The sequence below is a fragment of the Vigna unguiculata genome, chromosome 1 (assembly GCF_004118075.2).
Source record: "Vigna unguiculata cultivar IT97K-499-35 chromosome 1, ASM411807v1, whole genome shotgun sequence".
NCBI classification, from domain to species: domain Eukaryota; kingdom Viridiplantae; phylum Streptophyta; class Magnoliopsida; order Fabales; family Fabaceae; genus Vigna; species Vigna unguiculata.
The window spans coordinates 29629524-29652581 of NC_040279.1; the positions used below are offsets into that span (position 1 = coordinate 29629524).

Below are 23058 nucleotides of genomic sequence, written 5' to 3' on the forward strand. Positions count from 1 at the left end.
AATCAGCCAAATAAAAAAAATTGCCATTCCGTAATACTCATAATCAAAATTAAAGGTTTGGATAAACAAAAAAAATCTAGCCAATTAAAATCTTTGAGCTTGAAGGTGTGTAATTATTGATAATTAACCAATGTTTTTAAACAAAATTAATTATTGGTAAATACTTCTTACCTATATAGTACACAGTTTCTAAAAATTATCAGAAAAAAGAATCTTAAAGAAATAAAATTAAAAAAGTTAATAACCTTTTTTTATTCTGTATCCTGTATCCAGTCTGTGCAATTTACATTTCTGAGGCGTTAAAATGATTTAATATGATTCCACCTACTCAATTTCTAAGGAATTCAAGTAACTGTTGAGGTGGAATGATTACTTGAAAATTCAACAACTTATTTCCAACTCATATTAACATTTTCCTTTATAAAATAATAATATTATATTTATTTTTTATTTTTTCATTCAATAAGTGATTAAGAAAATAATTAATCAGGTTCAACATAACAATAAAAAAACAAATATCATGGTCAAACATTGCTGTGGGAGTTACATTTTTTGAATCAACTTAGTCCTATGAATTCTTAACCAAACCACCTTATTACCTCTCTATTCCAGAAACCTTAAACTTCACCAACCCAAATTCACCATGGAAGAACCATACTCCATGCTCCAGAATGCACCAACTATGGAACCAACCATGTTAAACACTCAAGAAGGCACACTCAGGAATTGGAATCAAGACCCACTGCTACTCCATCAACACCTTCTCACTCCACAAATGGAAAGCACTTCTCAAGGCTCAATCAACAATTCCACCTGCAGTTCGTCCCTTCAATATCATGTGTTATCCCTTTTAGAGGGAATAATTAACGAAAAACACATAGAAGAAACCCTAATCCAATCCAAGCTTTTGTCGAGCAATGTTGGGTCCATTGCTGCCACAGCAACAGCAACAGCAACGTACATGCCACCTTCGGTACTTTACTTTACAATAATTCGTTCAATTTTATTTTTCTTACGTGAAATGTTGTAGCAGGATTATCAATGAAAGGGAACGAAATGATTGTGGAGAGAATGATCGAAGACAGCACGAAACGTGTCTTGATTTGGTTGCCAAAACAATTGGTAGCAAGAGCTCTGTGTATCGAGGAGTAGTCAAGTACGTGTATATGATTCTCTTTCAAATAATGAACCTGCTGCATTAGTTTTTATTTGATTTTTTGTAACCCTGAATGAAAGGAAAAATTAATTCTGATATAGGTGCAACGAAGATCGTTTTGAAGCATTTGTGTGGGATAAGAGCGATCCAGGGGAAAAAGGAAGAACAGGTTGAAATAGACTTTAGAACATATATATCTTTTCAATTCTCCGTTTATTTGCTTTTCTGAACAAACTACTCACTAACCTCGTTTCATTTTTTTTACTTGTATGTCTGCATCTTCTTCAACTGCTGCAGTTTACATTGGTTAGTACAATTTGCTTTCCTGCATCAAGTGTTGGTTATGTTAATGTAAATAGCAGATGATAAAATCTTTGTTTTGGTGTGAATCTTTCTCTGATCTTTTCTTGCTTCTGTTGGCAGGTGCTTATTCAACTGAAGTTGACGCCGCCAAAGCTCATGATTTGGTGTCAATCAGAATAGGGGGCTTAAAAGCATTAACCAATTTTCATGTATGTTTCATTCATTATAGATGCATTTATGAATTTCATAAATATAATCTTGCTGCAGATTTTGATTCAATTGTTATTAATTAGTTGAATTCCTTCTCATAAAGCATATACTATTATTTGTAGGTGAGGTGTTATTCCAAGGACATGGATGAAATGAGAAGAATGAGCAAATGGGACTATATTTGTGCTGTTAGAGGGTAAGATGTGATTTTTTTTGTGAATCTTCTTATAGCTGGGATAGCAGCCTTGTTATGTGTAATACTGTTATATACTTTGTAAAATATTGTCAAATAGAAAAAATACATAGATCTTATGCAAATAAAATTTTAGATAAGTACTCTCAAGAGAAGAAAATAAGAAAAGAAAAGGAGTTTTCCCCACAAATAAAAATCGACTTATTTGGTGAGTTAATATATCAGTAAAGGGAGAAGTTTTATAAAATTAGAAAGTGATGTATAGACTCATAAAAAAGGAACATATAATAAATTTGTATTACTTCAATGAGTTAAGTGTAGAATCTTTCAATTAATTTCTTAAAACTATTAATTGTATTTCTTTCAAACAGCTATGTAAAATTGGTCTGTTTTTTTTATTAAATGAGGTTCTAAATCGTCATTGCTGCTGTAATCTTGATTTGTTCTGATACTCAATATTATATGAAATCATGGTTGATATTAACATCACATAAAATTATATATAAATATACACGGTTGTTCTTATTACAAATACACTATGAAGAAAAACATGTTAACATTTCAGCTAAAACCATTTTCTCAAAACATTCTGTCAAATATCAGTGTCCTTTTATCTAACACTAGAATGAAAGTCAGCATATTACATATGCTTGTGATCACTTAACAGTGGTCTCCAAATATTATTTTTTCTTTTTATCCTGACTTGTTAGATCAACTGATATTGCTCCTCTGTATTTATTTGTTTAGAATGACAATAGCAAAATGATTCTTTTAGAAATCTTCAACCATTAGTATGAGTTCATAATTAAGATAAAGAAATTCATGATTGCAATGGAAACTTGAAAAAATATCAGGTTGGGCAAGGGCTATACAGATGGTGATTCCCCTTTCCGTGGCGTCTACAGGTTTGCATTCCTTCTTTCTCTCTTTCGTTTCTTTACTCTCTCTATCTCTCTAATTCCTTCCACAAACAGGGTTCCGACAAGCAGAAAATGGGAAGCAAGGCTGGGTCGTGAGGGGTCACCAACCATACACTTGGGAACTTATTGTGAGTTCATACGAATATTCCAACTCTTCAAATTCATGTTGTAATTTATGGCACACTGAATAGATAAGCATCAACATGCATGTGTAGTTTAACGTAAGACATATGATTGTGTACTTCAGACACTGCAGAGGATGCAGCGAGAGCTTATGACATTATATCAATAAAACTGAAGGGAGGGGAAGCAATTACCAACTTTGACTGGAATTCCTATGAAACTGAGGGCATAATGGAGAGTGTGATTTCTCAATCAACGGACGGATCGATCATTCTGCAGAAAGAAGAAAAAAACAAAGAAACCGAAGCATCTCCTCAAAACAGCTCTTCAGTTCAATGCCATTCTCAACCACCCAGCATCCCATCCATTTGTCGTTGCTGCCACAACCAAATTCTCACACCAACCAACCCTCATGCTCTTGGTGCCATTGCTGATCCTGCTGGAAACAGTGGAAGTAACAATTCAATTGTTAACGATGCTGTACAGTTTCGAAACGAGAATGTAACACAGCAACAGCCACGCCCACTTCAGACTCAGAGGCAAGTCTGTTTCAACGATGCCTCTAATCAGAACCTTGTCAACAACAATCAGCTTCCAAATCACAATGCAGCACAGCAACAGTCACTTCAGACTCCAATGCAAGTGAGTTTCAACAATGGCTTTAATCAGACCCTTGTGAACAATAACTACAGCAACAACACCAACACCAACACCAACACCAACACCAACAACCAGTTTCTGCCTCAGGGTTCTAACCTTGCTTTGCCTGCTACTGGGATCCGAAATCTGGAGTTAGAAAAGTGCGTCCGTTTCCCTGATTGGAGATCAGGTTTCGGAAAGAAGCTACTTGGAGGGAACTTGGAATTGGAATCTTTAAGCAACATTGCTGCCCTGAGTCTGCAAGCTCTACCTCAAGTCACGCTGAATGGTAGCACAGGAGCAACACAGCTACACTCACCTGCATTGCAGCAAAGTTATGAGCATCAGAACTTGAACTCCTGCTCCTCTGATAGTTTTCAGAATCCTGTTTCTGAACCAAACAACAACGGCTTCCAAAGCCAACTTGATTTGGACATGATAGATTATCTCAACAGGTCTTACATAGAAGACACTGATTTCACATGTGATTATGACATGTTTTCAGCCTTGAATGGGGGTAGATAAGACCTCCAGTGCTGCCAATGCCAGTAGCTTTACATAATTTCTCATTTGTCATTTGTCATTCAAAGCTGATTCAAACTTTGTCTCAAACTGTGTGGTTTCAGTAAGTGAACATTAATCAGTGTTGATTCAAACTTTCTCTTACCTATGATTGAATCCAGATGATTAAATAATTTTCTTTACCTTCATATTTTTGGAATGTGAAATTGAGTAAGGAATTTAAGAAGTTCTGAATTAATTAACTATTTCTTTTTGCAAACCAGCGGTTGATGCTAACCCTTTTGGTTTCTCTGTTGGTTAAAAAGTTTCACTTAATTAGGAATGTTACTTCTCCTTCATTTAGACATTGACTACTAAATTTGGGTATGTTTGCGAATGGATTCATACGTATTGAAGTGAAATTATAATTAAAAGTAAATATATCAGACATACAAAATTATATTGAGGTAATACATATTTGTAAACAATATATATGCAGTTTTTTTTAATTTTCTTCCTTTACAGCTAACCATAGAAGAAAAAAAATCTATAAATAAAAACTGTACATTGTTTTTTTATTATATGAATATACAATTTGTAGTCTCATATATAGATATATATTAATTGTTAAAAACTACTCTTGTTAACAAATATATTTGGATTTGTTGGCATATAACAAATTTATAGCCCAATATTACTTATTACAGCACTAAATAAAAAATATTTATATGTCTGCAATGGACCAATATTACTCAATACAGCAATAAATTAAAAATATTTAAATGTTCCACAAAACACTACTATTAATGTCTTGTCACTAATATTTAGAGACGGGAATATTTATAAAAATGATAAAATTAAACATTATGTAAGAAAAATCTCATAAATTCAATATTTTCAAATTTGGAGTTATAAGGGATATCAATCTTTTGGAATCACTTATATAATCCCTCACTAATGATACTTTTTAGAAAAAGTACATCATTTGTTTTGATGACCGACTTAGACCATTATAATAACAAGAACAACAAAACACAAAAACACCACAACCACACAACAACGGTATGATGACCTTAAACTTGAGAAAAAATATACCTTATGAAAGAGACTCATTATTAGAGAAAAGATTGTTAGGAATAATATAAATATAAATCTAAGTCTCACTATGTAAAGTTAAATATCATATAAAAAAAAGTACTCGTAAACTCAATATTTTAAAATTTTTGGTTAAAAGCGATTAAACTCAATGGCTTATATTGAAATTTTGCTTTATTTGATTTATTTAATGTCATCATAAGTTATATATAAATATGTTATACATGACTTGTTTTACATTTTATTGAAAAGAAAATTTTGTTCAATGTTTACAAATTATATAAGTTATTTGATATCTGTGGACCTGTGGTTTTAATTTTTCATTTAATTAATGAATAGTTCACTATAAATGCATGAGTTCATATAAAAATTGCAAAAAAAAAGGCAGAATTTTATTGATGTTTATTTAAGTTCAATAAGCAAAGAATCGCTATGTATTATTTTTATTATTTACACTTAAATATTCTAATATTCCTTTTTTAAAGTTGATTTTTTAATTTGGATATCTTTTATTAATTTAACTTTTTAATATATTGAATATTTGAATAATAATTTAATATATTTTTAGATATTAAATTCAGTAATAATTACTTTTCTATAATTATCTATTATAATTTTTAATATGATAATTCGTATATTAAAATATATATATATATATATATATATATATATATATATATATATATGTATTGCATTGAATATATATAATAAATATAGTAGTTAATATTTTCCTGTCAAAAACTTAATTATATTGGGAGATTTAAAGAAACAGTTGTGTTTAATATTTTTCTTATGCTTTTAATATTAATTCATCTGTTTAACTTAATTTTTTTTATCACATATAATTTATTATTTTCAATATTTTAAATTTTAACGCAAATTTCAATATATAATTATTTATCATAAATCTTAAATATATTAAAGGCCTGCTAAAGTAATGAAGTATATATGATGATATGGAATGAATAAGATTTGTCAGTATAAGTTTAACGACGTTTAAATTTTCATTTTAACAACCTGGCTAAAACGGATAAACAGGAAAATGACAAATTTGACAGTTTCTTTCTCGAGAGGACCAGTTTTTTAAATTATTTCTTTTGGGTTCTCTATGTATTTGTTTCAGTTTTTTAAAATAAATTAGAAACTAAATAAATAAATATGTTGAAAACTATTTTGTACCGTTTTTTATGTCTGTATTTTGTTCGCTAATATGGTCCACCCAATGTTTGAATTAAGTTGAGTCAAAAAACGTTCTTAAGAACTTCGGTTAATCCGATTAAACAGTCATGATTAAAAAAATAAAATAAATAATTACTCTGACACAATACAACTCAAATAATGCGGTGAAGAGAATATCTTGGTTTTATTTACTTTCCAACTGCCATTTTTCCCTTCATTTTCCTCAAAATAAACATAATAATAATTTAAGAATTGTTTTATGAGCATTATCATTACTATATAAATTTTATCTATTACTTAGTCTTTTGTTATTTTTAATTAAATTTTTATTATAGATGGGGTAAAGAAGATATTTCAAGATATGAATATTTCTTGAATTTCTTTTAAGATCCTAATTATAATGTTATAGAAGTGTACATGAATGAGTTGATGTTATACGATTTTGGATTATATTTTTAGTTTAAGATGATTGTAAAAGTTTTAAGATGAAATATCTTTTTTATTCTTTAACTGACACATAAAATTGAATTCAATCTCTTTCAAGATTTTGATTTAATTTAGTCTCAAACTTTAGAAATGTGTTCTATTAATGTATTTATTTTATTTATATTATTTGACACATTTTCATTTCAATGTTAATTATTTTAGATTAGCATTTGAGTCTTTTATACCCTTTGACATATTTCTGATTCAATGTTAACTAATAATAACAAAATTTAGTTAAAATGACTAAATTCGCATATATTTAAAAATAAAAAATTAAATTATTCAAAAATTTTAAAAATGAACCTAATTTTCACACTTAAGATCCGTTTGTTTCAACATACAGGAACTTTTTTTTGTCTTATTTCACTTTCTCTTCAATGTTGAAGAGATTTACAAAGAAAATATAATTAATTTATTTTTAAATAAAGTTAATTTTAATATAAAATAATACTAATAAAATAATAATATAATGTGATAATAATAATGTAAATAATAATAATAATAATGAATATAAATAATAATAATTTACATTTTTATTAATTAAAATATTTTTTAATCTATTAAATCTATCTTATCATTCATTAATTTTAATAAATTTTCATCTCAAATATCTTAATTTCTCATTATCTTTTTCTTAATCCAAATAATCACACCTTCTTCTCCTTTTCCTATCAAATATACTCAAATTCACTTCCTCAAATCCATCATTCCATCCAAACAAAACCTTAAAATTAAAGGACTAAAAATATATTCAACCAAAATCTTAAGATGGATATTTTGAATTATTTTTGAGATTATTTATATGTTCTTTAAAATTAAGATGGATATTTTTAAGCATATTAATATAATATTTACACTTATTATTTATTGGTATTACTTTTTATATATTAACATGGTTATTATAGTAATTTGGAATTTTATTTTATTTTCAAACTACAAAAAAATACATTGAAGGAAAAAAAAAAACAAACACTATGCTGTAATTTTTAAAAAAGTTAAGGGAATTGGTGTATTTAACTCATCAATCTTTGATAATTTAGAAGGTTATCAATAAGAATAATGAAATATATATACATTCATTTTGTGTATAATTATTATATTTTTGTTTTTTTTATTCTTTTCTTCTTATTATCACATTATATAACTTATAAATATATCATTTTTTTTCTAAGTATATATTATAAGTGTTAATAAACTATATATATATATATATATATATATGTTTATTTATTTATTGCGTGTGTTTTTAGTAATTTAATTGGGAGTTTGCAAGAGTAATTGTGCCTTTACTATTTCATTAAATAAATAGCTCATTCGTATTTATTAACATTAAAGTATTAATTAAAATTTACAATAAAGTTAATTAAAAATTGTTAAGGAGTGAATAGGCTCTAACATAAGATATCATGTTAAAAAATAAATTTTTAATCCACCTCAATCTCATAAAACATACTTGGTCTTATCTCTATTCTATGTATGACTTCAAGAAAATATATATTAAAAAGATGAAGTTATAAAAAAGGGGTTAAGTATGTTTTTTGTCTCCCTTTGACACAAAATTGGATTCGTCCATGTCCGAAACTTTGATACATTTTAGTCTCAAACCTTTCAAAATGAATAGATATAGTCCTTTTAACACCCACCTACACATTAAATTTTTTGTTGTGTCAAATGCGTTTCATTTTAGCATTTGACTTATTTAAATTGTTTGACATTTTTGCTTCAATGTCAGTTAATAAACGTGGTTGACACATCAAAATAATTTAACAAGATTGTGTTAAAAGGATTATATCCATTCCATTCATTTTAAAGTTTGAGGACTATAATGTGTCAAAGTTTCAAATAGAAACAAATTCCAATTTTGTATGAAATTTAGGGACTAAAAATATATTTAAAATAGTCTTTAAAAAATGGTTAAATATGTATTTGGTCCTTTAACTTTTAATCAAAATTGACATTATAGTTCTTTTTCGAAATTTTGACCTAATTTAGTTCCTATCTTTATAAATGTGTGTATTTAGCCATGTTAACCAAATTTTGTTAAATTTATTTAACATTTCAAATGTGTTTTATGATAACATTTGAGTTATTTTTTCCGTTTGACATATTTTCACATCAATGTTAACTAAAAAATGCATTCAAAAAGAGTTCAAAACATCAAATAAACTTAACAAAAGTGGGTTAAAAGGAATAAAGTCACACATATATAAGGATGGAGACTAAATTACTCCAAAATTTCGAAAAGAGACTAATTATAATTTTCGCACAGAGACCAAGAATATATTTAACCCAAAATGATAGCAGCATTTGGGTGAGAAATGACATTGGTGCATGTTTCAAAAGCAGAAAACAACAAAAAGGAAACTTCTATACGTTAGAGTGAGCGTTCACTTATGTTAATAATGATCCTATACACGTAGATAGACGTTGGAAATGTTTTGCAAAGTGAGAACGAAGGTCTATAAAAGGACATCAAACACAGAATGATAATTGCAATTTGTGGGAAAACAAGAAAATGATGAACAGACCCAAAGTCTCAATAAAGGGTGGCAAATAGAATTGGAGATACGTACAATCGTACTCTTCTTTTCTCTTCTCAGGTAAAAATACTGATTTGGATCTCAATCCCTAATTTCCAACAATTTACACAAGAGTAGCAACTGTTACTAATACTATTCTTTTTGCTGCAGCGTTTCCGATCTTGGCATATAATCAGAGTACATCAACCGAATCAGATATTGGAAGAAAGTTCTTCTTACATGCATTAGTAAGGCCAAAACTCAGTTTCGAAATTTTCAATGCATGTAATTAGTTTACCCGTTATGATAACACTTCAAATCATTTACACATACATCAAACTTAGATGCTAAAATCTTGATTTTCCTTGAACACGATCTTCTCAAATTAACTCTCATTGTTGAGATTCAAACCTCACATTTGAAAAGTTAGATGGCTCTATTTTTCCTTCTCAATTTCTCTATTTCTTGGATCTTCGTTTTCTCGCAATTTTCTAACTTTTGAATGATAAAACTTTTTTTTCTTCAAGATATTGATGTATTATATTCTTTGAATCTCATTATTATTTTGTATTGTGTGTACAGACATTTTTATTCTTATTTTTTATTAGTATATATATTTTTTTTATTTGTGTTGATGCTGCTTTTATTTTATTTGTTGAATTTATATTAGAATTATAAATGTGTTTCTTTTGTCCAGTTTTATTTTTTATATTTTTTGCGAATATATATATATATATATCGATGATAAACCATAATTTTTTTGACAAAATTATTAATGTGTAGTCTTTTGGTAGATAAGATTCAGATATAAAGTTTACGTTCAAAACGGGGTTTTCTGAACAAAGACAACTCAAGTTTAAGGGAATGAAAACGTACCTTTTTTGTAACAAAAATCTTAGAGAAAAACCTTTCTCAATTTTACAATTGTCACTACCTCCATCTTTTTGTTGTTTTGGTCCTTTTCTTTCGTCCATTACTCAATCCATTCAACCATTGAAGATTTATGTAGTGTTTGGATCCAACGACAAATTTACATTAAGCGCAAATTTACAACGAAAGTTGAAATATCAAGGCAATTAAGCACAAAAAATGATACAATGTTTTTTAAAAAACATTTTTCACGATTATAAGAAGATTTGCAAAGAAACACATATCCTATAATATATATATATATATATATATATTATTTTATAATAAAATATTTATCTTTTATTCTACTAAATATAATTAATTTATATTTAATAAAATATTTGTGTTTTATTCCAAAATAACAAATATTTATAATAAATATAAATAATAATAATAATAATTTTTTAATTAAAATATATTTTTATTTATTAAATACATTACATCACTCACTAATTTTTATTAACTTGTCAATCTAAACACAACCTTAGTTTTTTTTTTCATAGTTTTGTTTAGATCGATTATTTTATACTTATCATTACTTTAAATTATGGATTCTAATTTAAGATTAACAACAAATATTAAATAGATTAATTTTATCATTATATCGAAAGAAATGTTAAATGAAATTAATTGTGACGTTTTAATAAATAATTTTGCACAAAAAAATTTTAAAAATAAATTTTAAATAAAATATCTATTTTTTAAATTTGTTTTAGACATGCTATGATCTTGAGTCCGACCCTAATTGATGTCAAATACAAATTTTGTTATCTTTACAACTTTTCACCAAGTTAAACCAAAACGTTTCATCATCTTGATTGTGTTTTGTATCTTGCATGCATGTAACTTTTCTTTCTACAATAGTGAAATGAGATGTTCAATTTTGGTTGTTGATGATTGACTTGTACCTTCCTCTGGACCCTTGTTATCAGACAATAGTTGCCTTTTTATCTACCAAATCATAAAATTTAATCCTGCAGTAGATTTTGTTCACTTCTTATACCCTACACAAGTTTGTAACCTTTTATCCATTTCCATAAAACCCATCTCAAAAGTATTCCACAAGTACCGATTCATACTCACTGTTTTCTCTTGTCTTTAGGGTTTTAGGGTTTAGATTGATGTGGTACTATTATAGTCGTCATCTCCACACCACAACTAACAGCAATAATTTGTAAGACAAAAAATTCAACAAAAGAAATAAATAATAAAAGAGTTTGGAAAAGTGGTCTAATACTTTCTAAGTAAATCTAAAGGAAACCGCATTAAACTATTGATTTTAAGTTTTTTTTTTCTTCTTTAGTGGTTAGTATGATTATAAATTATAGTAATTAAGTTTTGTTTTGCCACAAAGTTCATGATTTACTTCCAGTTTCGGGGAGCAGAAACTAAAAATAGAAGTTCAATTCTCAAGTACCTGAGGGTTTTACAAGTAAAAAAATATGATAGTTTAAATCCTTCTAAAAGATAATACCTATTAAAACCATCCCTGCCCTAACCAAATGGCAAATTTTCCTGTTTTCATTTGCTGTGTTTCTTTGAATCCCTAACTTTTACAATTTTTTTCCTTCATCTTTATTTTCTAATGAAACAGATCAATTTTGTTTTGGCAGGTGGTTTTTATTCAAATTCATTGTTACTTTACTGAGAGTGGTTTTCACTGTTTTCTCTTTAGGATTTCTCTTTGTTATAAACAAGAAAGAAAGAAGAAGATGTTTCCGACCAATTTTACATATGTTCAGCCTAATTCTGCTGCTTCTGAAGGATCCTCAGATTTGGATCATAGGGATGAGATGGACACAGAGTCTCATACATATGACGGAGTTCGAAAGTACATATACAGTATTCCGTTTATGAGTCTGCATTAACTATTCATTATGGATAACTATGAAACTGGCTAATGTGGGTTTTTTTGTGAACTCAGAGTCACAGGTAAATCAATCTATATAGCTGAAGTACGTGACAATGATGAAACCAAGGGCGAGCAATTAAGTAATTTTTAATGTTCATTATTTCAGAATTTCCATTTCCTGTATATATATCCACCTCATGATAAGTTCAAAATTCATTATGTTTACCTTATCTTGCAGTACATCTTGGTGAGTGAAGCAACATGTTCAAGTGCTTTTAATGACTTCAAAAGGGGAAGTGCAATGATTAATGCAACTCTGAGAACCTAAACTATCGTTTATGAATGGGAACATTTCAATAAAGAGCAAGTTCATGAAAACATGGTTTTATATTTGCACTAATCTAGCAATTGGTTGTTTTTATTACTGATGATGAAAATACTTTTCCTAATTTATTACATTATGAATATATATATATATATATATATATATATATATATATATATATATATATATATATATATATATATATATATATATATATATATATATATATATATATGTGTGTGTGTGTGTGTGTATGTATGGTGGGTGCTTGGACTAACAAATAACTTGAGCAGGTAAATTTGACAAAGACGTAAATGCAGCAAGAGCTCATGATATGGTGGCTCTGAAACTTGGGGGATCCGGTGTAAAAACAAACTTTCCAGTAAGCTACGTTTATATTAATTAGATTTATTTGTCATTCTCAAATATGAATATGCATATACGAATATAATAATAATTAACAAGAATAGATAAAGTAAAGCACAATCCATGGACATAGTTATTTTATTTTACACTAAACCTGTCTTTAATGCATCATATATTGTCCAACAATATCTTTTGTTGTTCCAGGAAACTCAATACAAGTCAGCACTGGAGGCTATGACTGATATGTCAAAAACCGAAGTTGTGGATTCTGTCAGAATGTATTAATATCTTAAACTCCTACTTTCCTTGGTTCTCAATTCATTCATTTTCATTTTCCCTAATAAATATTGATCAGTGCAAATCATTTTGTATAAAGGTTGAGTTTCACTTTTACCAGGGCCATCTCCATTTATCGTGGAGTCTCCAGGTACACACAAAAATATAGCTGGTTGCCTTTTAACTTCTATCTATATATATACATCTCTTTCACTCACTTCTACTTAATTTTCATCAGAGATTTCTCTACTGGGAAATGGCAAGCTGATCTTGATGAAGGCAACGACAATCGCATCTTCCTTGGATTATTCGGTGAAGTTTTTTATATGTTTCATTGTAGTATTTTTAAAGTATTATCATCATTTAATCTGGTCAAATTATTGATCAGTTTCTGAGCTTTTGCGTATATAAATAAACAGAATCAGAAGAGGAAGCAGCTAGGGCTTATGATATTGAGAGCATAAAGTTGAAAGGGCTCAAAGCCATTACTAATTTCAGTATCAGGTTTTATAACGTTGATGCCATTTTGCTTGGAGAGACTGATCCTGAAAAAGTGATGTATCAGCCACAATTCACTGTCCCTTTGGAAGCAATGCAGGCTTTTGATGAAGTGCTTTATAACATCACTGGCCAAGGGAATGTGAACAGGGAGGGAGTGCAAGAATTTCAAATGTCAACAGTGTCAGGAAACACAGAAGAACATGCAAATTCTACAAATGTACCCTTACAAAGAGAAACTGATTCTACAAATGTGGTGAATGGAAGTGAAGAGGGAAGCACGCCCAGGGAAAAGTTCGAAGCTTATATGAAATTCATCAAGAGACAAACTTGAAGTTGATTATGTTAGTGGACAAGTTCAGAATTGAGATTGTGATTCGCTGTCAAAACATTTGTTGTCGTTTGTGGAAGTTAAACTTTAATAGCACACTATAGTAGTGCAGTATCTTCTAAGAACTTGCTTGCATGCATGGCATGCTATTTTTATGTTTTATGTTTGGCTTGAACATTATACTTTCTGGTTTTAATCCTTATATTTAAATCATTTAGTATTATATGCCAAGGGTTTGTATGTTTTTGCATGATCTTTAAGTTGAAAAAAATATTATATCTGTACAGGGTGTCATGTATGTATGTCCCACTAATTAGTATAGTAGCTAAGCGTGGGAGAGATGTATCCGGACACGTGCACAGCAGGAAAGGATGTTGTTCAAATAAAGACGCATTTATCAAAGGAGAATAGGGAGAAAAGATCCAGCTTGGTGTTGATGGACGTGTACATCCCGACCCAGTGTCTAGGTACATCTCATCCACTGTGCGCAATATGTGTTCCATGGTCCAACAAGGCAGCAGGCACATCTTGGCCTAAATGGCCGGGTACATCCCGGCCTAAGGGGCCGGGTACATCCTGGATTGACGGTGTAGAGGGGAAGATTTTTTCAATGGTGGAAGAGATAACATACATGCTCAAGAACTAAAAAGCTCATCATAAATTGGAATTGGAAATGTTACCATTGTATTAAGGTTCGAGTCAGTTACGACATTCATTAAATTCCTTAATGCTTAATGAAAGAAGAAAACCATCTTGTAGGTAATAAAGTCGGGAGTGATGCCAGGTAATATAAGAGACTATTCAATGACTAACAAGGGTATCTAATCTTGAACTCATATAGTGCATAGAGAATATCGGATTATTTCTGACTTAAGCATCGGAGTGCTTGCAGGTACCCCACTCCCGGCGGTGGATCAGAGACAGTGATAAGGAGAAGAGGGAAGGAGAAAGAAGACTGAAGGCTTCTGAGATCGCTTAGTTCCAACCAAGAACAATTTCCAAACTTTTTTTTCTAACAAGTTTTCGTTATTTAGAGGAATCTTTCTTCCCATCTGTGGTAAGATAGTAGTTAAAGCTTGATTTCATGATGTATTAGGATTTCTTTGGTCTTAGTCATTCTATTAGAGTTGTTCTATGAGTGAAGCGTGTACAATTTTCTTTTCTTTTGGAAATTATGATCAATAGAAAACGACATATCTTGATTAAATAGTGTTAGAAATACATTGGCTATTATCGTTCTTTTGGGGAAAGAATTCCTTATTCAGGTTTATGGTAATATATATGACTACTTTAGGGTTAATCTTACATTTAATTTGTTTATACATTTGCGAAATTTCAATGAAAGACAAAAATATAATGTCAAAAGTATGTAACCAATTAAGATAACTTTCTATCAACTATCACCCTTACACTATATTTACTTGGGGTGATTTATAAGAGAAAGATTTGAGAGGAATATCCAGTACTTTTCTTCTTCTTTTTTATAAACCCTAATATACGAAAATAAAGAGAGGATTAGGTAAATAACAATAAGAATGACTATACTGAGTTTCATTCGTTAACAATTTTTGTACATTTGAAATTACATGTACATATATCATTTCAATCATTTAATGTACTCAATTCAAATTTCCAATTCAAGACAATTCATTCCTCTTGAATAATCTAAGAACTTTAACCAATGATTAATCCCTTGGTGATGAAATTAATGTTTTTGCATTATAAGTTTAGAGTTTATAATGATCAATGACACTTTTCCAGGATTTTGTGTCATTGCATGATTTGATATCCAGAATCCAGAATTAAACTACATCTATCAATGACAATCAATCTTCAAAAACATAAAGAACAAAATCAAATAGAAAAAGCTAGAATATTTATATATATATATATTAAATTATCACAAATATTTAAACTTTTCCTCTCCTAAATACAAATTAATAGTAGATAACATCTATATTAACTAAAAGAAGAAATTTTAGGGCGAGTGATTCAATTTATATAATTAGGAAATTATAGAAAATAAATATTAATAATTAAACATATGTATGAACTAAAATGACAAAAATAAAAGAATAAATTAAAAATTTTAGATTACGTTATGTTGTGAAGTTCCGCGACTTCCATTGGGCTTCATCTTACCTTGGGCGAAAAAACACACTATTATTGCTCAATCTAAGAATAAAGGTTTTTCTTAGAAAAAAAAGGAAAATAGTTAGAACTAAGTAAAACAATAAACCAAACGTTCCTAAGAATATATCTGAAAATTTATTTCAATTAATTTATTGGACTAACTTATAAATTTATTTCTCTAACTACCTTCTATCACAATAAATTAATTAACTATAATTTTTAATTAAAAATTAACCTTTTCAACTTTCACTTAATTGCCAAATACTAATTTATCTTACCGAGGGTACACTACCCATTATGGGAACATTGATACCAAAGTCATTAAAGGCATCCAGTGCCAAAGTCATTAAATGGGTAAGTAGTGAGTTCCTAAAACTAATCTAGGAGCGGATATTTTACCAAAAACTAACAAAGAAAGTTATTTAAAAGAATTTAAAAGATACCGGAAATACAAACCATCAATCTCATGCCTTTATCACAAAAAGAGGTTGAGTTATAGATAAACTAAATAACTAATCTCACATTCTAAAACATAAAATTAGGAAATTGTAAAATTTTGTATACTCATTATAACAAAAAATAAATATTAAAAATTTCTATTACAAATGTATCTTGCATGCTATTAATAAAACAGACAGATGTAACACTGAGCAGAAGAAATTCTTTTAAAGCTACACTATAATGACTTGTGTTTATGTACAAAAAGTAAAACTGCAGGCTTATATCTTAGTATTCCACTTTTCAATTTTCTGAGTTCACTATGGTATTTTTTCCTTGGTAGGTATCCACACGTGTGGAACTTACAAGAAGGCTCACATGGACCAAACTTCACGTAGTAGCTGGTATCTAGCATTTGTGGTGGGGTTGTGATTACCTTTTCCATTATGAGTGACTCGTGGAGATGAAGGAAGCTTATCAATGATGGATGTAAGAGGGGAATCAAGTTCCTCTAGCTCTTCATCACTGGTGTACCCTCTTCTCTGAACATCTGATACATTTCTTCCCAACTCACACTTTCCTCCAGCCTCTGCAACTTTCTCAGCCACATTACCAGAAGAGGGAGGCTTGTACACAACAGGAGCAGCTACATAGGGGAAGCTTCTTACAGCCTCTGATGACAATCTTCTCTCTATAATAGTCTGAAGATGAATGAAGTATACAAAATTCAATAAATCAGTTTCCAAAATTAGAGCAAAAAGTTATATGCTTCATGAAATTACATTCCATTAAAGGTAAGTACCAATCTAGTACAAGTAATTAATTTGTTATTTCCTAGCTAATTTGTTATGTTTAATGTTATGGTATACCACCTCTGCGTTCAGGGCCTCCAAGACAGTTCCTGGAACAAAGTCTGGACAGAACTCATCAGGAGTGAAGTTACAGAGAACCCGTATAACCAATGACAGACTGATGGAAGGACACACCTATAAGCACAACCATGAAACATAGGAAATAAAGAGAATGACAAACCTATAAAATGTGAAACTGATCTGTAGCAAAAGAAAAACTAACCTCTTGTCTGATTTTTCTATCTATAAGCATGTCTTTAGGCAGCATCAGAAGGTCACTCAAGTCGTTTAGGAGAACAAAAGACTTAGGTTCACCAACCCCACCCTGCTTTTCATCATTCTCACTGTTCTCCTCCTGATCTTCTTGTGGACAATCTTCAACATCCATGCCAAACATGTCAGTGAGCCATCTAGACCAATTGCCAACCTGCAGTTAAAGTAGTTCTTCCATAAGGGTAAACACATAAACTAAACTTCCTATATATGCTTCAAGATTAGAAATTCAAGTATTCAAATTTAACTTTAAGACAACGTGTGGAAGCCAAGCAGTAAGTAACAAAAAGGGCAATATACATACAGAGTTTTTAAGCTGTGCACCAGACCCAAAGCTTAAATTCCCAGCTGGAATTGGCAAAACCTTTGAATCAACAATAGGGTCAGATATAGGATCAGTTGGGATCTCAAGGTCTGACTCCCGAAGAATAGCATTGAACATAGCAATGTCTAGTCTAGCTATGCATTGTTCCATGACCTGGTGAAAGAATTTAAATCTACTTAATCCTGACCCGAAGAAAAGGATTATTATAAACAATGCAAGAATGGAAGGTTATCAGTGATAGTAAAAAAACACACCATTCTAGCCAATACGGGCAAACAACCACACTCATGTCCTCCTGCTCGAACAGGACAGAGTCGTTGAAAGGCATCTTGGAAAGCATTTCTCCAAAGATTGATGGAAAAATTTCCTTGATTGTGATCACCCAGAGCAGGTCCCATCAGCTTCCCAATAGATTTATTTGAAGAGTTCCCAACTGGAGACTGCATATAGGGAGTCAAAGCCTGAAAACATAGCATGATTCTCAGGTTATAAAGAAATGCTTCAAAGAATGACACTAAAGATCCACTGAGTTCATAAGATTACATGTATTATCAAATTTACTAATGATAAATCAATTATCTAATACAGGAGACAGCATTTACCTGCCACCACACTGACTCCACTATCCGAGAAAAGATCCATGATTCTACTCTTTCTAAAGCAAAGGTAAAGGTTCCTGTCTCTTGCCAATCTTCAACGAGAGGCATAAAACCACTTCCTGGTTTACCATTTGTGCTACTTTTCCGTTTCAGTGCAGTATACTTCCCATTTGACTCTGCCAACCTTTTAAGGGGACTAGCTTGACATGAACTCCCAAAAGCTTGTGAAATTATCTCTCTCAGCGCAACGGTATTTGACAACCAGAAAGTTAACCTAAAACACAAACCAATAAGAAAATATTTGTTCTCCATGTTCAAATTAGTAAACAGTAGAACTTTAACAACAAAACAAGCATACCTTGAAACATCATTACCACAAGACTTAGCAACCAAAATGAGGCCAGAAACAGCATTCTTGGCAATTGTGGCTCGCCTTTTCTGGGTCCAATGCTTACAAGCATGTATATAGAGCCTAGAAAGGCGCCGAGCTGGTGTGTGCACCTTGTGTCCCGAGCTTCCATGCTCTGGTACAATAGAATAAAGTGACACTTCAAGAGCAGCAACTTCTCTAAGTTCCTCTTCCAGCTTTTCAATTCGTAATTGCATTTCTTCAATTTTTAATTCCACATTTGCCTCATCCTCACGTTCATCATTTTCTTCAGCATTAACCGTTTCATGACTTTCATATTCAATTCCTATGCTCTGAGCACCATTGGGGGATCCATCCACAATATCAAGTTCCTTGATCTCTTGAACAGGTTTTTCATCAACACCTTCAGAAGAGTCCGACAAAACATTTACAGGAACTTTTACAGTCTTAGAATTGGTTGAGGAAGTATTTTTGTCTGCCACGGTGAAGGTCCCTTTATTTGAGTTCATAGGCTTCTTTTGATTGCCATTTGATACCTTTGATTGCAATTTATTTGCTTTTTTATCAGATCTCTCCTTTGAACCACGGTTGTTTTCTGGAGGACTCACTCTAACCTTACTTTTAGGATCTTTTGAAGCCACTTCAGTTCTCTCATCCTCATTTGTCAAAGAATCGCCTTGGGAAGATACTGAATCCTTTACTGTCTCAGCATCTGATACTTCGTCATTCCCTTCCTTTTGCTCTTTCTCCAAATCAGTAGAATGATCATCAGCCACTTCATTTTTGTTTTCACTAGCAACCATTTCATTGACTTTCATCTCGGCAAGTGCCTCCTCAGACCTGTTCACATCGTCCAGGTAATGTATAACCACATTTTCATAAGTTTCTGAATTCTCCGAGGCCGTGTTGGAATCACTTATAGTATTATTTGCAGTTGGTCTACTATCATGGAGTGTCTTAGATTCAATTCTTTTTTCACTCATTTTTTTGGAAGAATTATCTTGTTGCAATTTACTCTCTCTCCTTTCGGTTTTTCTTGAACCCTTTGTCTGACTATTTCTTGAAGCTTTTCTCTTCTCAATTTCTTTCATGCTTTCAAATTCCTTCAAATATCAATCAAATGAAGATGCTGTGACAGGGGAAATGATAGCAGTAACTAACCTTAGCAATCTCGTTAAGCGCTAGTTCCCCAATCCTATATAGTCTGTAATCACTAACAATAACTACTCCCCAGAATGGTGCTTCGGTTCCACCACCAGAGAGAAGTGCGTTCAGAACCTCCCTGTTTTTTTATGGGATTAAAACAAATAGTATCTACCTGCAAAAGTATAGGTAAAATAAGTGACTATATTTTCAAGGAATAATATTCAATAATCATAAAGGGAAACCAAGAAAGGTTATCAGTATAAGGGGCGAGATGAAGGCATTTGAAGCATTCATCACAATGAGTATCAAAAATAAAAAACATACAGTCTATGTGAATGTACCTAAAAAAACCCAGAAATATGACAACTGCAGAAAGTGCATTCATGAAGCACACAATTTGCAATAATTGAAGGGGAACCAAGTTCAATTTGAGGCCACAAATTTTATGCGTAAAATAAATTAAGACTTCGTTTAGAAAGCAACAAATAACAACAACGACAGAAATCAAAATGATAACATACAGAGAAAACAAAAATAAATACAAACAAACATAGATAAAATTTCAAAAGGCACAGATGCATTAATCCGAAATCTTTGATAAGCAATTCTGCATTCATTTGGATCTTGTCCACACAAGTAAAACTGAAGTGAGTTCCTAAAATTGAACAACCATGATGTCATCGCTTCTTTATTTTATACTCTCTCCATCTCTCCAGGAGCAAGAAATGCGTCTTTTCAGAAAATAAAAAACAAAAAAACACTTCATTGTGGTACCAAGTCGAATTAGAACGGAATGACAGTGACATGGTGGTACCCTGCAAATATTCTCAGCAAAAAGAAAAGATAGCCAACCAAACAAGATGCGGCCACCATGTTAGAGCAAAAAATAAAAAACAAATAAAAGAATACCAAGCACTATCAGAGACCTAGAAGTAGAGGGTGAAGAAATTTCCTTCATCACCAACGTCATCACCAACATCAAATATGCTAGCTGGCTATATTCCAATAATTTCAAGACCCCATATAACAACTGTCACTGATCAATCTAAAAATCTTGTCTTTTTTTAACTATTAACCTTGACCAACCAACCCAACTCATCAAGTAAAATTAGGATTTAGCAGTGAAAGCTTATTCATTCAACTACTACATTTCCTTAATTTCCACTAAAAAAAGCAGTCAAAACAAAACAACAACGGAAGGAAACAGAAGTTACATCACACTCACTATTTAATAAGCAGAAGATAAAAAATAAATAAATGAATGAGAAAACAAACAGAAGATTGAATACATAAGGAGAAGGGTGAGTTGGGTTTTGAATATTATTTCCAGAAAGAAGACAATTGTAACCGTACCCAAAAAACATTGTACTTGACGTTTCTCTGAGAAGAAAACCAAAGATGGCAGAATGAGGAACAAAGACAAACAAAGAAAGGTACTTCGCGAGAGAAAAATATATGAAACTAAGAGAAGAGAGAGAATAAAAACTCAAAAACTGTAACAGTAACAATAAAGAAGAAGAAGATGATGGAACAGTTAAAAACGTTAGAATTAGAACTTGACTAACCACACACGCAAAAATGATGGCAGACATAAAGATCCTTGGGATTAGCAATGTTGTCACTCTTGTTTGTGCTGTTGTTTTGTTACAAATTCAAACACTTCTCGAGGAGAAAGTTCTCACTTCTCAAGAAGAGAGAGAGAGAGAGAGAGAGAGCGCAGAGAAGAAGAGTGCGGGAACGTGCACGCGTTTTAAAACGGAACAGAGATTGGTGTGGGTAACCGGGAAATGGTGTCGGTGCATGAAGGTTACCGGGTATGGCCGGTTATTATAGTCAACCTTTCAATGGTGCGATGTGATCCTTGTGGGCCCTATTATTATTTCCTAAAACGCACCGCACCGCCCCCTTCTTCTCAATAATTTAATGAGATGTTTTAATTGTTATTTATTCTCTTATTCACGATGGTTTACGACCCACACATTTCAACATGCCACGATTTACTTACTATATTTAATCATTTAAGTTTTATTTTATCAAAATTTACTTCTTGCAAAAATACCTACCTACTAATACGAGATTTTTGAAGTTCAAAAATTTATAAACACTCGGGGAGCCCGTATTAAAAAAAATTATTTATGCAAATTAAATAATAAAAATGTATGATTTAAAGAGTACAATTATAGGAAAAAACTAGATATTTATAGAAGATGTTATAAACATGAAATAAAATACAAAAATAAACACAATAAAATTGTATATGCTTTTTATCTACAGTATAGTGTGTAATATCTACAAAACAAAATTAAAACAATAAAATTTATATTTTTTTGCGTATACATTTTTTAAAATTTTATTCTCAGCATTGGAATAAGTATTTGTTTGATGTAATAATTATTATAACTGTTTTTCTTAGTTTATCAAGAGTTTTTTTTTACGCTAATAAACGTGAACATACAAACAATATTTTAAATATCTCTACTAGTTTATGGTTATAGATGTAATAAATTAATATTTGTGATCTTTAAATATATTTAGTTATCTGTAATTAAAAGAGATTACTTATAACTAGTTCATTATTATTTTAACTTACAGGAACAAATCCCTTTTACCAAAGTCAAGTTGTAGACATAGAGTCACCGCGTATTTGACTGTGAACAAACTTTCTGTATTCTTTATATAAAATTTAGTTATTTTAATCAAGGTGCTTTTAATGTAAGTAAAATAAATATATAAAAAAATTCAAAATTATTTTTTATTATTAATATTTTTATTAAATTAATTATAAAATTATGTTTAGAAAAAAATTTTAAAAAGTTAGTATCAATGTATTTCTATTAAATTAATTATAAAATTATGTTTAAGAAAACAAAAATCTCAAAAAAAAAATTATTACTAGTATAATTTTATAAAATTAATTATAAGTTTATGTTTGAGAATAAAGTTTCATTCAATTATTATTAGTGTTTGTTCATTTTTATTGGTATTAAAAATGACAATTAATAAGTTAAAATATTTTTTAGTAAACTTTAATTTTGTTTATGA

At 30.4% G+C, this 23058-nt stretch overlaps 3 protein-coding genes across 8 annotated transcripts; 2 read left to right on the forward strand and 1 right to left on the reverse strand.

Moving 5' to 3' along the window:
• Positions 1-553: 553 nt before the first annotated feature.
• LOC114196240 (AP2-like ethylene-responsive transcription factor ANT) lies at positions 554-4234 on the forward strand. Its single transcript, XM_028086826.1, has 9 exons — positions 554-957; positions 1034-1156; positions 1258-1325; positions 1454-1462; positions 1580-1668; positions 1792-1865; positions 2717-2767; positions 2837-2910; positions 3030-4234. The coding sequence occupies exons 1-9, from the start codon at positions 644-646 to the stop codon at positions 4067-4069; spliced, it is 1842 nt and encodes a 613-aa protein (XP_027942627.1). The 5' UTR covers positions 554-643; the 3' UTR covers positions 4070-4234.
• Positions 4235-9274: 5040 nt separating this feature from the next.
• Positions 9275-14064, forward strand: LOC114175637 (AP2-like ethylene-responsive transcription factor PLT2). Its single transcript, XM_028060771.1, has 10 exons — positions 9275-9405; positions 9496-9572; positions 11909-12064; positions 12158-12225; positions 12324-12332; positions 12704-12792; positions 12981-13054; positions 13153-13203; positions 13291-13364; positions 13472-14064. The coding sequence occupies exons 3-10, from the start codon at positions 11946-11948 to the stop codon at positions 13882-13884; spliced, it is 897 nt and encodes a 298-aa protein (XP_027916572.1). The 5' UTR covers positions 9275-9405; positions 9496-9572; positions 11909-11945; the 3' UTR covers positions 13885-14064.
• A 2591-nt stretch (positions 14065-16655) lies between these two features.
• Positions 16656-21748, reverse strand: LOC114185627. Of its 6 annotated transcripts, none has more exons than XM_028073497.1 (9): positions 21582-21748; positions 20032-20188; positions 18859-19710; positions 18504-18774; positions 18156-18362; positions 17881-18054; positions 17527-17730; positions 17325-17438; positions 16656-17153 (listed from the first exon to the last, which is right to left on the reverse strand). In XM_028073497.1, the coding sequence occupies exons 3-9, from the start codon at positions 19686-19688 to the stop codon at positions 16827-16829; spliced, it is 2127 nt and encodes a 708-aa protein (XP_027929298.1). In that variant the 5' UTR covers positions 19689-19710; positions 20032-20188; positions 21582-21748; the 3' UTR covers positions 16656-16826. The 6 variants fall into 6 exon arrangements, with proteins under 6 accessions (XP_027929298.1, XP_027929307.1, XP_027929273.1 ...); XM_028073506.1 differs by lacking the exon at positions 21582-21748 and adding an exon at positions 21370-21504; XM_028073472.1 differs by having other exon boundaries at positions 18859-20188.
• Between the last annotated feature and the right edge of the window lie 1310 nt (positions 21749-23058).

Excerpts from the sequence above, each read along its gene's own strand:
- LOC114175637 (XM_028060771.1), top strand. The coding sequence starts at position 11,946 with ATGTTTCCGACCAATTTTACATATGTTCAGCCTAATTCTGCTGCTTCT. Across the intron at positions 13,055-13,152 it reads GTTGTGGATTCTGTCAGAAT|GTTGAGTTTCACTTTTACCA; the intron begins GTATTAATATCT and ends TTTTGTATAAAG. Across the intron at positions 13,365-13,471 it reads CATCTTCCTTGGATTATTCG|AATCAGAAGAGGAAGCAGCT; the intron begins GTGAAGTTTTTT and ends ATAAATAAACAG.
- LOC114196240 (XM_028086826.1), top strand. The coding sequence starts at position 644 with ATGGAAGAACCATACTCCATGCTCCAGAATGCACCAACTATGGAACCA. Across the intron at positions 1,669-1,791 it reads AAGCATTAACCAATTTTCAT|GTGAGGTGTTATTCCAAGGA; the intron begins GTATGTTTCATT and ends TATTATTTGTAG. Across the intron at positions 2,768-2,836 it reads CCTTTCCGTGGCGTCTACAG|GGTTCCGACAAGCAGAAAAT; the intron begins GTTTGCATTCCT and ends TTCCACAAACAG.
- LOC114185627 (XM_028073472.1), bottom strand. The coding sequence starts at position 19,961 with ATGAAAGAAATTGAGAAGAGAAAAGCTTCAAGAAATAGTCAGACAAAG. Across the intron at positions 18,775-18,858 it reads TGTGGTAATGATGTTTCAAG|GTTAACTTTCTGGTTGTCAA; the intron begins GTATGCTTGTTT and ends TTTGTGTTTTAG. Across the intron at positions 18,055-18,155 it reads TGCCCGTATTGGCTAGAATG|GTCATGGAACAATGCATAGC; the intron begins GTGTGTTTTTTT and ends TTCTTTCACCAG.